The sequence below is a fragment of the Canis lupus genome, chromosome 26, assembly GCF_048164855.1.
Source record: "Canis lupus baileyi chromosome 26, mCanLup2.hap1, whole genome shotgun sequence".
Lineage (NCBI taxonomy): Eukaryota > Metazoa > Chordata > Mammalia > Carnivora > Canidae > Canis > Canis lupus.
In genome coordinates this window covers 25,916,795-25,938,639 of record NC_132863.1, presented here as the reverse complement: position 1 = coordinate 25,938,639, position 21,845 = coordinate 25,916,795, and the positions used below count along the sequence as shown (strand labels likewise).

At 37.3% G+C, this 21,845-nt stretch overlaps 1 protein-coding gene across 14 annotated transcripts in view; it reads left to right on the top strand.

The window, feature by feature from the left end:
* Positions 1-21,845, top strand: part of NCOA6 (nuclear receptor coactivator 6) — a 91,129-nt gene that overhangs the window by 10,859 nt on the left and 58,425 nt on the right. For 8 of the 14 annotated variants that reach the window (XM_072800687.1, XM_072800684.1, XM_072800693.1 and 5 more), the window contains exons 2-5: positions 4,074-4,148; positions 15,823-15,925; positions 17,462-17,534; positions 21,172-21,453. In XM_072800687.1, the coding sequence (XP_072656788.1) occupies positions 21,219-21,453 (235 nt within the window). In that variant the 5' untranslated portion in view covers positions 4,074-4,148; positions 15,823-15,925; positions 17,462-17,534; positions 21,172-21,218. The remainder of the gene's footprint in view (positions 1-4,073; positions 4,149-15,822; positions 15,926-17,461; positions 17,535-21,171; positions 21,454-21,845) is intronic. The other 6 variants (XM_072800688.1, XM_072800686.1, XM_072800681.1 and 3 more) reach the window with 3 other exon arrangements.

Genomic DNA, 21,845 nt, shown 5'->3' with positions numbered 1-21,845 from the left:
GTGTGTTGAAGAGTTGTGAGGAGATGAAGCCAGAGTAGTTTGTTAGGGCCCTAGATGGCAGATCTAGGACATTCAAATGTTGCTGAGTGGGTAGTATATGGGAACAGGATGGCACTGCAGAATTTTGCAATATGGTGGGTAACTGATTCAAGCTTTGGATAGCTAATTCAAGCTTTAGGGAGATTCTCTGATCAGGTGATCATGAATAAGTAGACACCCCAAATCAAAACAGATGGTTGATGATTTAACACACCCAGCCTCCCTCATTTGCCTATGCCAGTAACTTTACCAGAACAGTCAGGAAATTCCTCTTATGTAAAAAACAGCACTAGCCAAAACACCACAACAGCACACTTTGAGGATTTTATTCGCCTCTTGGTCAGTCATTCGTCGACATTGAGATACATTAGCTCTTTAAGATCTCTATTCAGAGGCCTCTCCATGGATTTCAGATTAGTAATTATGTCACTCTTCATTTTCTTTCAAACTTTTCTTCAAAATCACCTCTTTTCCATGATTTTTCTCAGAACTCTCTTCAGTCTTTCCATATCTTTCTTAAACATCTGACTAATGGAAAGAATGAAGGAAGATTGTGTACTGTCCAAGCCAACAGACAGATGTGATCAGGTAAAATTCAAAATAGTCTGTAGGCTGAAAGACACCACTTATGGCATCTAACAATATGGGGAAAATCTCTTTGAGCCTCTGACTTATTTTGTTGGTTTATATTGTGCTCAGTTAAATTAACTATATTTGTGTTAGGAAGAGTAGTTCTAGGAATCTGAAATTTCATATTTCACAGATTTATCTTTTGTTTCTTATACTAAAATGTCAGAATTGAAGTTTAAAAAATAATGTTAATATTCCCTAATCCCTTAAATGTCCAGTATTCCTACCAGGAACAAACCAGTGGTCATTACTGTATTGAAATGCCAGTGTTGGGCAGCCCGGGTGGCTCAGTGATTTAGCGCCGCCTCCCACCCAGGGTGTGATCATGGAGTCCCTCAATCGGGTCCCGCGTTGGGCTCCCTGCATGGAGCCTGCTTCTGCCTGTGTCTGTGCCTCTCTCTCTCTTTCTCTGTCTCTCATGAATAAATAAATAAAAATCCTTAAAAAAAAAACAAAAAACCAACCAGTTGTCAATACAGTAATGACAATGTATTTGACAGGCTTTTTGTGGATTCTTTCAGGGTACTAAGTTTCTATGATTTCATTGGAAGTTTGCGTAAATTTTCCCTTGAGAGCCCTGAACTTGGAAACAAGAAGCATGTAGTAGTTTTATAAGAAATTCATAAAAAAAAAAAGAAAAGAAATTCATGAGATGTAAGAAGGATGAGATTGGATCTTTAGTTGTGCTATGGCAAATCATTTTGGCAGTTCACGTTTAACTGTTTATTTAGATACTTTATGAATGCCTTATACATTATCCTGAAACATTTAAGGCTATGTGGTTCACAGGCCGCTTATTGTAAGTACTACAAGTGTAATATCCAGATTTAGGCATTCATATAAATGTTATTTAAAATTTCTCATTCTACAAAATTTTGTTTCTTATATAGTAACTTCAGAAACAGGAAAGTACCTACCTATCCTGACTGATATATAATAAGTAGTCAAGGGTAGTTGAACAAATGCATCCATTGAAAGTATTCAAATTCTGTATTTGAAATTATGAGGGACTTCTCTGCACATATTTTCCATTTAAAAAATAACTCATGGGGGTGGCTGGCTGGCTCAGTTGGTGGACCATGTGACTCTGGGTCTCGGGGTTGTGAGTTCAAATCCCACATGTTGGGTATAGAGATTACTTAAAAATAAAATCTTTCAAAAAATAATAACTCATGGTCTGTAAGTTTGAAATTATTTCACTTGATCTTAGCCAAAAAGCCCAGAGTGATTGAAATGATTTCAAAATATAAAGTTAAAAAAAAAAATCCATGCAAAACAGTCTCTTTGGAAAAAACAAACAAACAAACAAAAAAACAGTCTCTTTGGTAACACAGTGAGAATATTATTCCTAGCTGTCCTTTTTAAGATTTTTTTTTTAAGATTTTATTTATTTATTTGAGTGAGAGCAAGAGAGATCACAGAGGGAGAAGAAGCCAACTCGTCAGTGAGCAGAGAGCCCACTGTGGGGCTCGATCCCAGGACCTAGAGATCATGACCCGAGCTGAAGGCAGATGCTTAACTGACTGAACCATCCAGGCACCCCTAAGATTTTATTTTTAAGTAATCTCTATACCCAACATGAGGTTTGTAATTAAAACCCCAAGATCAAGAGTCACATGCTCTACTGACTGAGCCAGCCAGGCACCTCTATTACTAACCTTCTGTCAGAAGGAAAGGTTTGCACCCAGACAACAAATCACTTCGCACAAGCTGAAGATATGCTTGTGTTTATGAGACAGAATCCAGAAGAATTCTGGGATTCTTATTTTACAAAGCTGTTTATTTATTTAAAGTATAGTTGACATACAATGTGACATTAGTTTCAGGTGTCTACTATAGTGATTTGATAACTCTATAAGTTGTGCTATGTTCACCGCAAGTGTACCTGTTATCTGTCACTATAAAATTCTATTTATTGTAATACCACTGATTATATTCCTTATGCTGTACCTTTCATCCCCATGACTTATTCATTCCATAACTGGAAGCCTGTGCCTACCTCCCACTCCCCTTCACCCATTTTGCCCACCCCCCAACTCCCATTACAAATCTATTTCAAACATTTGAATGGAGATATTCGTTGTTTAAAGGGAAAGCAGATAGAATAATTAAATTTCTTGGTAAATAGTCCTTGAGTTTTCTTAAACAGAAGGAACTCAAGATCCTGTTTAGCTCTAGCTTAGTGATCCATCCTCTCATTTTATTTTATTTTTTTTTGTAAATTTTTTTTTTTTGTAAATTTTTATTTATTTATGATAGTCACACACAGAGAGAGAGAGAGAGGCAGAGACATAGGCAGAGGGAGAAGCAGGCTCCATGCACCGGGAGCCTGACGTGGGATTTGATCCCGGGTCTCCAGGATCGCGCCCTGGGCCAAAGGCAGGCGCTAAACCGCTGCGCCACCCAGGGATCCCCATCCTCTCATTTTATAATTTAGGAATCCAAAGAGATATTATCCTGCCCACAGTCATACCAACTGTATGGGAAGATTACAACTAGAACTTGAGGCACATGTACTCTGCTATGCTTAGCCTCGCTTTCTTTCCATTCTGTTACCCTGTGTTTCATTTTAATAAAATAACGCTAGTCTGTTCTCAAGATATACTCAGTTAATTTTACTAATAATCATTTGACATTTGTATTGAAAACATTATTAAAAACAGATTCTGCAGTTAGGAAATCATTGCATGGGCATTAGGCTTTATTTAATTTCTTTTGTGGATGGTGCAGCAGCTGTGATAGTGCATGGTTGCGAACCAGGACATCTATATTTTCTATTTGCTTGTTTGGTTTTTGCATTGTCATTTGTGATGAAAATTTTTTCAGTGTGTAAGTAGAAGAGTAAATGTTAAATTAAAAAGTATATTACCAAAAAAAAAAAAAGTATATTACCATCTGCACATTTATAGTTTTACAACAAAAGTGTAGGAGAATGACAAGAAGGACTTAGTCTGTAGCTAACATACATAATCTAGGGCAAATCATGTAACCTCTGTGGGACTGTTTCTGCTACATACTTCATTCATTAGAATCATTTAGGGGTACTGCCCAAGAGAGATTTATTTGTTTTTTAATATTAACTAAAGTATAACACATACAATGCAAAGTGCACAAATCATAAGGATAATGAACACACATGTATAACCACTATTGATGTATTTTTAAAAAGCTTTCTTAATGATTATGAAAGCTTTCTCTTTTAAAAACCACTGGATTAAGACTATGAATAATCTCTTGTCTTTTAACAACTCTTTTTAGAGTGAAATTAGCAGAAACAATGGTAGAAAATAGGAATTTGGGCAGTTACAAAAATATATTTTAAACAAGTTCATTGGGCTTACGTATTTAGTCTTTTCTTCTGATGTTTCTCTTCTTCCTCTTTGCTCTTTTCCCTTTCTGTCTAGGTCCTGGATGGAATGGAGAGGGGTCCTACTGAACGTCTATTATCTTTTCTGAGAGTGGTCAGAGTTCTTAAACAGGTCTGTTGTTTATATAGAACACAAATGCAATCTTGTTTTATTAAAGAAATAGATTTCAATTTATAAGAAAAGTATTGAAAAAAAAAAGAAAAGGATTGAATTAGCTAGAAATAGAATTTACTTTTTAAAAAAGAAGGCATTTTAATCTCTGATCTTTAATCATTTTAATGTCCGTGGGGCATTTTAATTTGGTAAGCTACATTTGACATGTGAATTGGACTGAGGGCAATGGAATTAAATAAGATCCTCTTATCAGAAAACCAGTTTCTTAATAAAAAAGCAAGTGAGCTTTGTCTTTTTAAGTTATGTTGAATATATGTAATATGGTAAAATTCTTTATTGGTTTCATGAGAAGCACTGAGAAAAGATTAAAAGTGAATATCTTAGTTGTCTATGATTCTGGAGGGGAATGGAGGCATGAATAAACCCAAGAAGAAAAATAATTATCTGGCCCTCTTTCTTATGTTTTCAGAATTCATAACATTGGAGGTGGGGGGAATGGTACCTTGCAATCTGACTCAGAGAAAGGCAAATGCGTAGAGTGTGGGTTTTGTTTTGTTTTCCCTTTTGTCTGTCTCTGTTACCAAGAATGAATTTTAACATTATTCAGTCAGATAAAAACTCTGGCTTAGTGATTTTCCAAACTTCTCTTCACATTGGACTCACCTGTGGAACTTGGCAAATTATCAATGCCTTTGTCTCCCTTCCTTCCCTACTCTTCACTCTATTGTGATTTAATTGGCCTGGGGCTATGACTTGGGTTTTTGAATTTTTAATTTTTTAAAAATGTTTTATTTATTCATAAGAGAGACAAAGAGAAAGAGAGGCAGAGACACAGGCAGAGGGAGAAGCAGGCTCGATGCAGGGAGCCCGATGGGGGACTCGATCCCGGGACTCCAGAATCAGGCCAAAGGCAGGCGCTAAACCGCTGAGCCACCTATGCATCCCAGTTTTGGAATTTTTTTAAAGATCCATAGGTGATTCTAAAGTACAGACAAGTTGGGGAACCACAGCTTTAGCTAATTAAAGCAGATTTGGCCACTGTTGCAACTTGTGACCTTTTTTTTACCTAAATATTTGTATAAATACATAAAAAGGGGGTTAAATATTTTGATTTAAGAATCCAGTACCTTGAGACACCTGGATGGCTCAGTGGTTTAGCGCCTGCCTTCTGCCCGGGGCATGATCCTGGAGTCCCGGGATCGAGTCCCACCTCGGGCTCCCTGATAGAGCCTGCTTCTCCCTCTGCCTGTGTCTCTGCCTCTCTCTCTCTCTCTCTCTCTCTCTCTCTGTGTCTCTCATGAATAAATAAATAAAATCTAAAAAAAAAAAAATTTGTGTCGAACTACAAAAGACCTTGAATAGGCAAAGCAGTCTTGAAAAAGAAGAACAAAACCTGAGATATCACAATCCCAGATTTCAAGATACTATGAAACTATAGTAATCAAAACAGTGTGATACTGGCATAAAAATAGACACAAAGCAGAGAGCCCAGAACAGAGAGCCCAGAAATAAGCCCGCAATTAAATGGTCAATTAATCTGACAAAGGGGGCAGCAGGAATATGCAATGGGAAAAAGTTTCTTCAAGCAGTGGTAGGGAAACTTGATAGTGATATGCAAAAGATTGAAACTGGACCACTTTCTTTCACCATACACAAAAATAAGCTCAAAATGGAGTAAAGAACCTAAATGTGAGACCTGAAGCCATAAAAATCCTGGAAGAGAACAGAGGCAGTAATTTCTCTGGTATCAGCTCTGGCAGTGTTTTTCTAGATATGTCTCCTAAGGCAAGGGAAACAAAAGCAAAAATAAACTATTTAGACCACATCAAAATAAAAAGCTATTGCACAGCAAAGGAAACAATCAACAAAACAAAAAGATAGCCGCTGAATGGAAGAAGATATTGCAAACAACTTACCTGATTAAGAGGTTAGTATCCAAAATATATAATGAATTTACGCAGCTCAACACAAAAAACCCCAAATAATCCAGTTTAAAAATGGACATAAATAGACATTTCTCCAAAGAAGACATCCAGATGACCAACAGTCACGTGAAAAGATGCTCAACGTTATTCATCATCAGAGAAATGCAGATCAAAAAACCACGATGAGATATCACCTCTCACCGGTCAGAATGGCTAAAATAAAAAAAAAAAAAAAACAAGAAACACAAGTATCAGAAAGGATCTGGAGAAAAAGGAACCGTCATGCACTGTTGGCAGAAATGCAAATTGGTGCAGCCACCTCAAAATATTAAAAACAATTAGCATATGATCCAGTAATTCCACTACTGGGTATTTACCTAAAAAATGTGAAAACACTAATTCTAAAGGATATGTGCACATCTATGTTTATTGTAGCATTATTTAAAATAGCAAGATTATGGAAGCAGCCCAACTGTCCACCAATAGATGAGTGGGTAGGAGCACTGAGTGGCACAGTCAGTTAAAACCTCTGACTCTTGGGACACCTGGGTGGGTGGCTAAGTGGTTGATTGTCTGCCCTTTGGCTCAGGGCGTGATCCTGGAGTCCCGGGATTGAGTCCCACATCAGGCTCCCTGCATGGAGCCTGCTTCTCCCTCTGCCTGTTTCTGCCTCTCTCTGTGTGTCTCTCATGAATAAATAAAACCTTAAAAAACAAAAACAAAAGAAAACAAAACAAAAAAAACAAAGAAAACCTCTGACTCTTGGTTTTTTTTTTTTTTTGTTTTTTTTTTTGACTCTTGGTTTTGGCCCAGGTCATGATCTCAGGGTCATGAAATGGAGCCCTGCCTCGGCCTCCATGCTCAGCATGGAGTCTGCTTAAAGTTTTCTCTCCCTCTCCCTGTGCCCTTCCTCCTACCTCTTCTCTCTCTCAAATAAATAAATCTTTTTTTTTAAATAGATGAATAGATAAAGAAGATGTGATATATATACACAACAGGATATTACTCAGCCATAAAAAATAAAAAGAATGAAATCTTGCCTTTTGCAACAACATGGATGGACCTAGAGGGTATAGTGCTAAGTGAAATAAGTCAATCAGAGAAAAACAATACCATATGATTTCACTCATATGTGGAATTTAAGAGACAAAACAAATGAGCAAAGGAAAAAAGACAAAAAACTGGACTCGTAAATATAGAAAACAAACTGCTGGTTACGGGGGAGGGGGATGAAATAGATGAAGAGGATTACGCTTATTTTGATGAGCACTGAGTAATGTATAGAATTATTGAATCACTGTATTGTACACCTGAAACTAATATAACATTGTATGTTAACTACATAATATAAAAAATATATATCAAGAACTCTTATAACTCAATAGTCAAATATTCCAATTTCAGAAATTAGCAAAGGATTTGAATAGATGTTTCTGCAAATTATGCCAGTGTCAAATAAAAACGAAAATATGCTCAACACCATTTGGCACCAGGGAAATGCAAATCAAAATCACAGTGAGATACCACTCATACCCACTAGGATGGCTATAATCAGAAAGGTAATAACAAGTCTTGGTGAGGATGCAGAGAAATTTAAACCCTTGTACACTGCTGGTGGGAGTATAAAATGGTGTAACTGCTTTGTAAAACAGTTTGGCAATTCCTCAAAAAGTTAAACATAGAATGTAGGACCTAGCACTTTTACTCCTAACTGTAAATATATAGCCATATACATATGTATATTCGAGAGAAATGAAAACATATCCATGTAAAAGCTCATATTACGAATATTCATAGCAACATTATTCATAATAATGAAAAGTGGAAGCAACTGAAAAGTGAATGGATAAATAAATAGGGTATTTTTTGGTAAGGGATATTTTTTTTTTTTTAATTTTTATTTATTTATGATAGTCACACAGAGAGAGAGAGAGAGAGAGAGAGAGGCAGAGACACAGGCAGAGGGAGAAGCAGGCTCCATGCACCGGGAGCCCGACGTGGGATTCGATCCCGGGTCTCCAGGATTGCGCCCTGGGCCAAAGGCAGGCGCTAAACTGCTGCGCCACCCAGGGATCCCTTGGTAAGGGATATTGTTTGGTGATTTTAAAAATGTTACTTGCAGGATCCCTGGGTGGCTCAGCGGTTTACGTGCCTGCCTTCGGCCTAGGGAGTGATCCTGGAGTCCCAGGATCCAGTCCCACATCGGGCTCCCTGCATGGAGCCTGCTTCTCCCTCTGCCTGTGTCTTTACCACTCTCTCTGTCTCTGTCTCTCATGAATAAATGAATAAAATCTTTAAAAAAAAATGTTACTTGCTCCAACACCTTCAAAATATGCGAAGTGAAAGAAGCTGGTCACAAAAGATCAGTTATTATATGGTTTCTGTTATATGAGGTATCTGGAATACACAAATGCTCTTTGATCTAGTCTAAAACTCTTTACTATTTATTTATTTATAAATATTTTATTTATTTATTCATGAGAGACAAAGAGAGAGAGAGAGAGAGGCAGAGACACAGGCAGAAGGAGAAGCAGACTCCATTCAGGGAGCCTGACATGGGACTTGATCCCGGGTCTCCAGGATCAGGCCCTGTGCTGAAGGCGGCACTAAACTGCTGAGCCACCTGGGCTGCCCCTCTTTACCCTTTAATAGGAGAACTTAACCCATTAAATTAACAACAGAATTGTTGAACATATTAGCAGAATTGTTCATAGTACTCAGATGAAGATAATGGTGACTAGTAATAGTTCATTTTTATTTCATATCTTATAGATCTTCCTTTTCAATGATTTTTTTAAAAAATAGCTTTTATTCAGTGCTCTTTATTCAATAAGTAAGCAGCATTGAATAAATAGAAAAATAATATAGAAAGGAAAAAAAATCCCAATACCAAGTAATAGATACAGTTAAATGTCAAGGATAAGGAGCATAGTATTCCATTCCTTACTTAGAGGATTTAGGGTAGTGTTAGGGTTATGAGTTAGAAATAAGGTTAGGGTTAGCAATCATTCAAAATATCTGTAAAGGAGTAGAGACGACGATAAGTGGCCAATTTCTGATGACTGTGTAATTGTAGTACGGCTGGCTAGTCTTGCACCTTTGTAGACACTTCTGGATGTTGGGTATTAAAGGCCCAGAATTCACACTCTTCATTTGTGCTTAGAATTTGTCTTCCCATGGAGGCTCTAAAGCTGAATAGGAAAAACCCATTTAACCCATGGTTATTAGAAAGGAACTGAAGGCTATTAAGTACCTGAACATTTGAAAGATGTTTGAAAAAGAATGGAGGACAGTAAGAGGTAGAATTTTGTCTGAACAATTAGAAGTTTATGATTAAAAAAAATAGCATTGATGCTAATCATATTTATAACAATTTTTTTAGACTTAATGTTTAGCTGATTTCATCCCGTCTCAAGGTCTTTGTTTTTGGTTAATTATTATTAGATAATATTTTTATGAAAAGTATCTGATAAAAGTATCTTTATGTTAGTTTCAGACTGAATGACTGCTTGGTCAGGGAGAGGACAGAATTATTAGGTCACATTATTTTCCACTCCTAATTTTTTACTATTTTGCCATTGACTTCTGATCTTACGAAGCAGAAATCCAAGGTCAGCCTGATTTCTGGTCATCTGTGTATGACTTCTTTATTGCTTTGTGGGTTGATTGTGGGACATTTTCTTTATCCTTAAAATCTAAAAGTTTGACTAGAAAAAAATCTAGCTGTCATTATCTTTTCAGTAATTTTGCCTGGTATTTTATGAGCTCTTTTGAGCTAGAGATGCAGAACATTTTTTGACTCAGGAAAGTATTCATTTCCCTTTTAAAAGACCTTTGATTATTGGGGCCCCTGGCTGGCTAAGTGGTCTGGATCTCAGGATTGTGAGTTCAGGCCCCCTGTTGGTCATGGAGCCTACTTAAAAACAAACAAACAAACAAACAAAGCTTTGATTATTGTTTCTGTTCATTTGTTCTCTATCGATCTTCTTTCATAATTTCCATTACTTTGTCCTTTCCATCTCTATTATGGAAGTTTCTCAAATTGTCATCCCCATACATCTAATTAAATATTCTGTTCTTATAACTTTTAGTAAAGATCTGAAATCTGAGGTGACATATTTACTTTTTTACGTTATTTTTCTTTTGCTTTTTCCCTCTATTATTTCCACTTTTGTATCTCAACTACTTCTTTTCATTCCTGTCTAGGGACTTTGATCTCTCATTTTAATGTTTTATCAAATCTATTGAGAATAATGTAGTTGATATCTAAAATTTAACCTGTTCCTCCTTACATATTAACTTTCTGAATTACAGGTGCAGAGTTTCTCTTATGTGTTGGAATGTTCCTTTCCCTCAGTTATTCTTCCTTGAAAAAGGATAGGGGTGTATAGGTCTGGTACTTACCAAATAAACAAGATAGATAGGTACCTCACTGGCTGCTTGCTGGCTCTATAAGTTGCCTTTCCTTTCAGGTGTTAAGCTAAAGAACTAATCAGTGATAGTTTTGGAATACTTTTTGTGTCTAGCAGTCATTTATGTTCCTCCTATTTGACTGAGGGGACAGGAGCAATGGGGGTGGGGGATATCCCTTTCTGTAGCCTGGGTAATTTGACTTCAGAAAGGAGAATTTGTTTTTGATAATTTGAAGCCTAAGCTACAAATACCTGTGGTTCCTGAATGTAATGCTCCTAAGGCTTTTGGTTGGTCAAGTCTTCCTTGTCTGTCTTCAAATTCCAAGATGTGTGTGTACTACTTTGTATGTTATAGAACCTGAAATAGAGAGGGGAAGCCATGGGCATGTAATAGTGCTAACTATTCTAAATGGGTCTGTCATGCGAGTGTAGGTATCATCTCTGCCATTGCTTACTCTGGAGAGCTGTTTTATTTTTTAAAATTTTTTGAGAGATTTATTTATTTGAGTGGGGGTGGGGTGGGAATCATGCATGTGCGCAGGGAGTAGGGAGGGGCAGAGGGAGAGGGATGGAGAGAATCATAGCAGACTGGGCTGAGTGTGGAGCAGATACAGGGTTGTTCAATTTCACGACCTTGAGATCAGTACCTGAGCTGAAACCAAGAGTGGAATGCCCAACTGACTGAGCCACCCAGGTGCTCCTGGAGAAAGCTGTTTTACAGCAGGTAGCTGGAGGGATGGAGCCACACATATGGGAGTCAGTTAAAAATCTGTTACCTTCCTGCCTGGCTCTTCTGTTGGATTTCAAGTCCCATTCCTGCCTTGGGCATTAAAGTAATTTTTGGGTCCAATGATTCTTTGAGCTGCGCAGTCCTAATTTCCAGTGTTGTTAATAACTTTGACTCTTATTGCTTCCTTAAGTATAACAATGAAAATACCATTGAAAAATTAGGGTGGAGGCAATGATAGAGATGAACCAGGTATTCTTAGGTAGCCTCCATTTTAACTTCCAGCTTAGATTAACTTTTTGAAAGGAGGGAGATGAGAATAGTGTGGACAACAGCCACTAGTGGAAGAAGAAAGAGTTAGAGACCTTGCACCAAATGATTTCCAGTTCCTCAGGGAAGTATGATTAACATTGAAGTCAAATAGCCAAGGATTAAAATAGTTATAGTGTCCTTAGATCTGGAAAATGTTAGCTCATCATTTTCTAAATGATAACATAGAAGCTAAGAAGGGTTTAAGGGACTCCAAGGTCATAGAAAGGACATAGAAAAGGGACTCCAAGGACATAAAAAAAACCAAGATGGAATACAGGGTGGTATAGTTCACTTTTAGATTCTATATAGTTATGTTTTGTTTGATTTTCTCACAAATAATATGGTTTGTATTACATAACAAATTTAAAGAAACAATCAAATTTTCTTTTTTTTTTTTTTTACAATCAAATTTTCTAATAAGCAACAGAAGAAAAAGCTCTCATTTCTCCGTCACTTTTTCGAGCAAATTCTTTTTTTTTTTTTTTTAAGTCTTTTCTTTTTAAAAAGATTTTATTTATTCATGAGAAACACAGAGAGAGAGAGAGGCAGAGACATAGGCAGAGGGAGAAGCAGGCTCCATGCAGGGAGCCTGACGTGGGACTCCAGGATCAGGCTCTGGGTTGAAGGCAGCGCTAAACCGCTGAGCCACCCGGGCTGCCCTCTTTGAGCAAATTCTTAAGCCACATTCCCCACCTGACTCAGTTTCCTCATATACAGTAAATTAAATAATGTATCAAAAGTGTGGTTTTTAAACTTTGGCTACATATTAAAAGTCAGCTGGCCACTGTTTCAATGCCCAAAACTTAGGCCACAGTACATAGTATATGACTCAGGCATTATTTTTAAAATTTTCCCAAATATTTTTTTAAATTTCCCAAATGGGGGATCCCTGGGTGGCTCAGTGGTTTAGTGCCTGCCTTCGGCCCAGGGTGTGATCCTGGAGTCCTGGGATCGAGTCCCACATCTGGCTCCCTACCTGGAGCCTGCTTCTCCCTCTGCCTGTGTCTCTGCTTCTCTCTCTCTCTCTCTCTGTCTCTCATGAATAAATAAATAAAATCTTTAAAAAAAAATTTCCCAAATGTATAGCCAAAATTGAGAGTTACTGCAGTTCTTTCAAGGCATATACTCATTTGATCTCAGATATTCTGACTTTAGTCATTTTGGAGTATTTGGGGCAAGTATTGACCTGAAATAAACTATATCACTTGGTTTTGGTATTTCTGCTAATTGTTCATTGTCTGGGAATCACCCTGGTAAAAAGAGAATTTAGTATATGGTGGAAGAGGCGCTGAACTTGAGGTTAAAAAACCAGACCACATGGGACTGGATCCCGGGACCCTTAGATCATGACCTAAGACCTGAGCTGAAGGCAGACACTTAATCAACTAAGCCACCCAGGCACCCAGGATTTATTCATACCCTCCCAGGATTTATTTATACCCTCCTCCCCAGCTTTTTAATATGAAAAATTTCAAACATATAGAAAAAATACAGTGATAATAATTTGCTGTATCTGCATCATGTCTGTCTAGCTACCTGTTTTTGCTGAATACTTTGAAAATAAGTTGCAGACATTATGACACTTTATCCCTAAATACTTTCCCATGAATCTCCTAAGAATTAGGGCATTTTCTACACAATCACAAATAATATTACCACACTCAAGAACTTCTGTTTTAAGATTTTATTTATTTATTTGAGAGAGAGAGTGAGCATGAGGGTGGGATGGGCAGAGGGAGGGAGGGAGGGAGGGAGAGAGAGAGAGAGAAGCTCCCTGCTGAGCTCAGAGCCTGACGTGGGGCTCAGTCTCAGGACCTTGAGATCATGACCTGAATGGAAGTCAGATGCTTAACCACCTGAGCCACTGAGCCACACAGACACTGCTGTTTGTTTTTGAAATTTATTTATTTATTAGAGAGTGCACACAAGCACATGTGCATGTGAGGGCAGGGGCAGAGGGAAAGAATCTCAAGCTGACTCCTAGCCAAGCAGGGAGCCCAACAAGGGGAGTCTGACAGGGGTCTTAGTCTTAAGACCCTGAGATCATGATCTGAGCCAAAACCAAGAGTTGGAGGCTCAACTGACTAAGCCACCTAGGCACTCACACCCAAGAACATTTTTCAGAATGCCCTAAAATCTTCTGTAACTTCACATTCAGTTTTCCCCACTGTCTAAAAATTTTCTGGCTGTTTTCTTCAAGGTGTGTGTAGGTAACATTCATGCATTGGATTTGGTGGTTATATTTCTGAAGTCTTTTAATTGAGAATTGGGTTTTGAAGAGACCAGATCACCTTTGTTGTAGCAAATCCCACATTCTACATCTGATTATTTCTTCATGCATGTAATCGAATACTTCGTCATGTAATTGTACTCATTGCTCTATCTCCTGAATTTCCTATAAAGGAGAAATTAAGTTTAAAGATATGTTTAGATCTAGGTTAGGCATTTTGAGTGATAATACATTGTAGATGATGACTGGTACTTAAGGTTACATCACATCAGGAAGCATAAATAAAAGGTCTTACTCTCCAGGGTGCTTGGGTGATGCAGTCAGTTAAGCATCTGCCTTTGGCTTAGGTCATGATCCTGGGGTCTTGGGCTCCCTGCTCAATGGAGAGCCTGCTTCTTCCTCTCTGTCTCCCTCTGCCTGCTGTTCCCCCTGCTTATGCTCTCTCTCTTTTTTTTTTTTTTAATTTTTATTTATTTATGATAGTCACAGAGAGAGAGAGAGAGAGAGAGAGAGGCAGAGACACAGGCAGAGGGAGAAGCAGGCTCCATGCACCGGGAGCCTGACGTGGGACTCGATCCTGGGTCTCCAGGATCGCACCCTGGGCCAAAGGCAGGCGCCAAACCGCTGCGCCACCCAGGGATCCCTGTACTTCTAATACTTGTAGGGTTTCATTTGTTACATTGAAGTTTTGGGTCCATTTGGAGTTCTCTTGATATGAGTTATAGCTCTAATTTCTTTTTTTCCCTACATGGCTACTTACACCCATTTAGTGAAAAATTAATTTTTCCCACCTTCATGAGATTCTAAAATTCCATATCCATTTTGATCAGTTTGGGGGATGTTAGTCTTCCATTGGTCTTCCATTTGTTTATATGCCAGTACTACATACACAGTTTTAATTACTGAGGCATTATGTTTTGATATCTGGTAAGGCTTATCTCTTTCACTGCTCATTTTTTTTCAGGTTTTTTTTTTTTTCTTGTTTCCATATGAACTTTAAAGTCAGCTTGTCCATTTAAAAAAATAAGTTAGCATTTTTTATTGGGATTATTAAATTCTAAATTATGGAGAATTGATGTTTAGGAGTTTTTTTATCTGTTAATTTGGTGTCATTCCATTTGTTCAAATTTTTTTTTTTATTTGGAGCCTTCGTTAGTATTTTAAAATTTTCATCTTGTAGCTGTGCATTTTCTTTTTAGTTCACTCCTAAATATTTTATCTTTTTTTGCTGTTGTAAATTAGATTTTTTCCCCCAGCTACTGTTGATCGATTGCAAATGTAATAAAAACTATTGTTTTCTGTGTATTTTGTACCATTCTACATTACTGAATTTTTTTAAGGTTTTATTTATTTATTCATGAAAGAAAGAGACAGAGACACAGGCAGAGGGAGAAGTAGGCTTCCTGTGGGAGCTCGATGTGGGACTCCATCCCAGGACCCCAAGGATCATGACCTGATCCAAAGGCAGATGCTCAACTTCTGAGCCACCCAGGCACCCTTACTGAATTTTTTTATTTTTTCTGTTTCCTTGTTGATTTTCTAAGATGTTCAAGAATACAAATACAAATATCATCTGCTAATAGTGATAATTTTATACTCTTTTTCCCAATTTTTTACTATTAGTCTTGTTTCATTTCATTGACTTTATATCTCCTGCACAGTGTTTAATAATACCTAATGGATATCTGTCTTCTTCCCAGCTTTTCCCCATTAAGCAAGCTGCTGACAACTTAGGGTCAAAAAGATTTATTTTGTCATATAAAGGAAGTGTTTGTAATATTCCAATTCGTTTCTTTTTAAAGATTTATTTAAGGGAATCTCATATATGTCCCTGAGTTTTGAATCCATAGTCTTTGAAATGCTTGTTGAATAGTGGTTTAATTTCAGAAAAAAGATATATGTTGTAGACTTAATGAAAATTCTGTTTTAACATCATCTGAAGATGTCTAAGTTGACTTGGCAACTTGTGATACTTGCATTGACTTCTGTTACAAAGATGTCACCTCTGTAATTTCTAATTTCTGTATAATACTGAAACTTTATTTTCTCTCTCTCTCTTTTTTAGAATTTTTATTTGGCTGCTGCCTTGAAATACTGGCCCTAAAAATGCCAGCTTGTTTGGACTTAGAAGATGACCTGGATAAATGATAAAAATTAAAGACATTTTGGTAAGTGAAATATTATGTAAAAGAGTAGTTAAGGCTTAGCTTAATTCCTTGCAACAGAATTACTCTACCAAAGTCACATAGCAAATAAAAAAACTGTTTCCTTCATCATCTGGCATATTGTCAAAGGAGAAGGTGGTCTTTGGGATGCCTGGGTGGCTCAGCGGTTAAGCATCTGCCTTCGGCTCAGGGCATGATCCTGGAGTCCCAAGATCGAGTCCCACATCAGGCTCCCTGCATGGAGCCTGCTTCTCCCTCTGCCTGTGTCTCTGCCTCTCTCTGTGTGTCTCTCATGAATAAATAAATAAAATCTTAAAAAAAAATTAGAAGATGGTCCTTCAACCAGTTGTGGGAGGCATCAGCATGTTTAATGAAACCCAAAATTCACTGAGTTGAGTGCTTTCTGTTCTTCTGGGGTTGAAACCTTGATTTCTTTTTCTTTATCTTAGAGTCCACAGGCCTCTCAGGAAGCACATCATAACTTTTTTTTTTTAAGATTTATTTATTTATGAGAGACAGCACAAGTGGGAAAGGCAGAGAGAGAGAATCTCAAGCAGACTCCACACTGAGTGAGGAGCCCAAAGTAGAGCTCAGTCTCATGACCCTGAGATCATGACCTGAAGTGAAATCAAGAGTCGGACACTCAACTGACTGAGCCACCCAGGTGCCCTGGCACATCATAACGTTTAAATGCATTTTAAATATCTGGTCTCTGCCAGCACTATACCAAACCCTGCATAATTCACCCAGACCTAATGTTGGACTAGTCAATCATATAAGTCATAGAAATTGAAAACTGAAAAGAAAGAAAAAGAAAGAAAGAAAGAAAGAGAAAGAAAGAAAGAAAGAAAGAAAGAAAGAAAGAAAGAAAGAAAGAAAAGAAAGAAAAGAGAAAAGAAAAGAAGAGATTGAAAACTGATGGCTGAGCCTTATGCAACTACAGCATGTTTCATTTAGCCTGCAGTATTTTCCAAAAATGTAAAGCTATTTTTAAATTCTGGAGATATTCACTGAATATATGGATTTTAGTCTTTTCTTAAAATTTAGAACATCTACTAGTGCTGGGCCTGTACAACCCCTCCCATCTTTCCAAAAAGAAAGTAATAGGCTAGAGAAGAGTAGTGGCTGCTTAGCATGGATGGGTTTGTGAGTTTCCTGTTGCCCAGATCATTTATACAGTATGCGCAAATGCATTTAATATCCAGTGTACTTCTCTTATTTTATTTGCCTGACCCCTGTGAGTATGGGAATTTATGATTTCCGATGTACAACATAGGGCCTTGTCTTTTGTTTAAATGGCAGCCAAGTTGATAATCTGAATAACCTGTGACAGTCTTTTACTCATTATTCAGCTACCTACACCAGTCCTTTATCTTCAGATCTAAATGTAAGTCTGGTGCATATTAGCAGTTATATGTATAATATATCTGATATATAAATTCATGTACTTAAAAGTAACAAGTTATAAGTAATACAAATTTATATATTTACAAATATACATGTTTACGTATATTTATTTTTAATCCTATGATTTGGAAGGTGTTCATAAGTAAGCTTCTAAGCCATCCTGATGTCTGGTGGAGTTTTACCTCGGAGCAGTAGTTTGTTGCTGGTATGCTTGCTTTTTTCTTTTCTTTTAAAAACATTTTTATTATGAACAATTTCAAACATTTTTAAAAATTATACTATAAACAATAGTATAATGAACACCTATATACCCATCACCTGCATTTAACCTTTATTAACATTTTGCCATATTTGCTTAATCTATTTTTCCTTAATTATTTTTGTAATTTTTTTTTTTTAAGATTTTATTTATGTATTTGAGATAGAGAGAGAGAGCAAGAGGAGGAGCAGAGGGAGAGGGACAAGCAGATTCCCTGCTGAGCTCAGAGCCTGACTTGGGGCTCAACTCAGGGCTTGACCCAAGGACCCTGAGATCATGACCTGAGCTAAAATCAGACACTTAACTGACAGAGCCACTCAAGTGCCACCCTTCCTCAATTAAAGTAAAACATAAGCATTATAACATTTGACTCCTGAGTGCTTTAGTATGCATCTCTTGAACAGTAAGAACATTGTATTGTATAACCATAACACCATTATGATCACGCCTAACAAAATTAGCAGTGATTCCCAGGATGCCTGGGTAGCTTTGTTGGTTAAATGTCTGAGTCTAGATTTCAGCTCAAGTCATGATCTCAGGGTTATGATATCCAGCTCCTACGTCAGGCTCTGTGCTCAGCAGGGCATCTGCTTGAGATTCTCTCTCCTTCTCCCTTTGCCCTTCCCCCTACTCTCTCTCTCTCTAAGTCAATCAATCTTTTTAAAAAATTAGCAGTGATTCCCAGGACGCCTGGGTGGCTCATTGGTTAAGCGTCTGCCTTCAGTTCAGGACCCTGGGATCAAGTTCTGAATCAGGCTCCCCACAGGGAGCCTACTTCTTCATCTGCATCAGGCTTCCACAGGGAGCCTACTTCTCTGCCTCTCTCTCTTTGTGTCTCTCTTGAATAAATAAATAAAATCTTTAAAAAATAAAAATTAGCCTTCATGGCATGATTGATGTCACCTTTTTGGAAGACTATCAAAATCCAAGGTTTTTAGTTGGCTTCCTTCTTTCCAGTTAAAGATTCTTTTGGAAAACATATCTTAAATTTGAAATCCTTCTTGCAGTCATCCCAACTATGGAATAGCTACTAAATAGCTCCAGTATTTTAGGCAGTCTCAGCAGTTATCAGCAGTCATTTTCCTAATGAACAGCAGCTTTTAAGCCCTAAAGCTTTCTTAGTCTTGTTTATTTACCTCTAAAGTTCTTTAAATCTGTGAAGTACAGATGTTAGTTGACTAAAGGCAACAGTATTTATGAGGGATTTCTTGAACGCTATTGTTTTTTAACCACTCAAATCACACTATTCTTTTGTAATAATCACAGTACTAGAAAATGATATACTTGCCAAACTGTAAAGTACTCTGTTCGAAGGATTGGGTTTTGTTTTCCATACTTAAAACAGAGGAATTTTTTTTCCCCCTAAGATTTTAGCTTAAATTTGTTTTGGGAAAGTCTTTATTCTTAAGAAGTTTAAGTGACTTTTAAAATAGAAAAAGAAAAAAAGTTAAACAGTTTTTAAAAGTTGATACATTTTTTCCATTTGTGCTGGTAATATAACCATGTTACAGCATAATTAGCTTTGCATATCCGCAGTGACTTCTAGTGTATTTGGAAAATAAGAAAAGAAAATTTACCAGTGATCTTACCAACCTAGAACAATCACTGCATTTTTGTGAATTTCTTTTCGGCTCTTTTTCCTTATCCATCTTTTAAAAAACACAAAGTTGTAATTATAGTTTATGTAAGGAATGTTTTTAAGTTAGAAGAGTTGTATGAGGTTCTTATGTTTCTTTCTTTTTTTTTTTTTTTTTAAGACTTATTTATTTATTCATTCAGAGAGAGCGAGAGAGAGGCAGAGGGAGAAGCAGGCCCCATGCTGGAAGCCCGGATGTGGGACTCGATCCCCAGTCTCCAGGATCACACCCCAGGCTGCAGGATGCAGGAGGCGCTAAACTGCTGCGCCACTGGGGCTGCCCGGTTCTTATGTTTCCATGTCATTCTTCATATTCACTCACTTTTGGGTTAAGAATGTGATCTTCAGGCCCAAAGCTAATGAAGAAAATGGCCACATAATGTGATCTCTAGTACATGTACTCTTTGGTAGAGAACGTAACTGAAAATAGCCGATAATGTGATTTTTCTAGATCTAAAAATTTGTTTATTCATGAGAGACACAGAGAGGGAGAGAGAGAGAGAGAGAGAGAGGCAGAGACACAGGCAGAGGGAGAAGCAGGCTCCATGCAGGGAGCCTGACATGGGACTCGATCCTGGGTCTCCAGGATCAGGCCCTGGACTGAAGGCGGCACCAAACTGCTGAGCCACCGGGGCTGCCCAGATCTAAAAGTTTAAAAGTAATTTAGTTCTGTCCAGGACAAAGTTCTTTCCCTCCAGAAACATGGGTTAACCACTTCTTTTCCTTTCCTAAAAGTATTTAAAAACATTTTTTTGTTTGTTTTTTCCTGAATTATTATTTTTAGCCATATAACTACTAATAACCCTTTAAACATTGTTTTATTTTTTTTAAAAGATTTTATCTATTTATTCACGATAGAGAGAAATAGAGAGGCATAGACACAGGCAGAGGGAGAAGCAGGCTCCATGCCTGGAGCCTGACGTGGGACTCGATCCCAGGACCCCAGGATCACGCCGTGGGCCAAAGGCAGGCGCCAAACCGCTGAGCCACCCAGGGATCCCCTAAACGTTGTTTTAAAGGGTTCTCAAGACTTTAGGATTTTAAGTAGTCCTCTGGATTTTTTTTTTTTTTTAATTGGGTCAAGTTGTGCTTTTCAGGTTAGAGAAAGAGAAAGGCTCTAAAAACATTGGCACCTCTGAAACTTTTATCGGGATAGGAATAACAAGAGTCTCAGGGAGCCCCTTGCTCAGTGGGCCAAAGACTTACATAAATTATTCTCCAAATATAACTTGTTTTATTTTCTTGTGATCTCTGTTCCCTCTCCCCATATTATAGGCTTACCAAAAAGTAGCCTATGACATAATAGACATAGAAATTATAATAAAAGGAACTTTACTTAAAACTGGCAAAGTTTTATTTCAAGTATTTTTTTAAAAATTATTTATTTGAGAGAAAGAGAGAGAGAGAGTGAGAGGGAGGGGAAGAGAGAGAGGGAGAAAAGCTGACTCCACCCTGACTAGAGTCTAACATGGGACTTGATCCCATGACCCTGAGATCATGACCTGAGTTGAAATCAGGAGTCCGACGCTCAACCAACTGAGCCACCCAGGTGCTGCCCCTATTTTAAATATTTTTAAGAACTAGTTATTAGGGGCACCTGGGTAACTCAGTTGGTTGAGCATCTGCCTTTGATTCCGGTCATGATCCCAGAGTCCTGGCATCAAGCCCCACATTGGGCTCCCTGCTCAGCGGAGACTCTGCTTCTGCCTCTTCTGCCTGCCACTCCCCCTGCTTGTACTCTCTTTCTCTCTCTCTCTCTCAAATAAAGTCTTTTAAGAAAAACTAATTATTACAGAATATCTTAATTAGTTTATCCTCTTTGTAATTTCTTAATTTTTATTACCTGGCAAATAAATTATAGTTTTCACAGAACAGTGGGTTATACATTGTTGATTTTATTTTATAATTATGCACTTATAATACCTTTTTAATTTTCTTTTTTCAAAGGTTTTCTTATTCTCCATTTGGCATATGCTACTGGAATAATATTCACCATGGTTTTGGATGACCTTCCAAACTTAGAAGACATCTATACTTCCTTGTGTTCATCAACAATGGAAGACTCAGAGATGGATTTTGATTCTGGACTAGAAGATGATGACACAAAAAGTGAGAATATTTTGGAGGATTCCACAATCTTTGTGGCCTTCAAAGGAAATATAGATGATAAAGACTTCAAATGGAAATTGGACACAATATTGGAGAATGTGCCCAATTTGTTACACATGGGTAATTTGCTTTAATTATTTTCTTCTCGTTACTCTTTTTTTAAAGTGTTTGCTCTTCTGTAATTTTCTTGAGTTTTACAAAGTAAAACTATACTGGATTGAAAGGCTGATTTTAAGTGCAGGATTAGAATTTTAGAATTTTTTTAATGAGGTATAGTTGACATAATATACATTATATTAGTTTCAGATATACAACATACCATTCCATATTTTTATGTATTGTGAATGATCACCACAATAAGTCTAGTTAACATCTGTCACCATATATAGTTACAATTTTGTTTTCTTGATTTTTTCAAAATTTTTTACTTAATTCAATTTGCCAGTATATAGTATAATGCCCACAGTTTTCTTGTGATGAGAATTTTTGAGATATATTCTCTTAGCAACTTG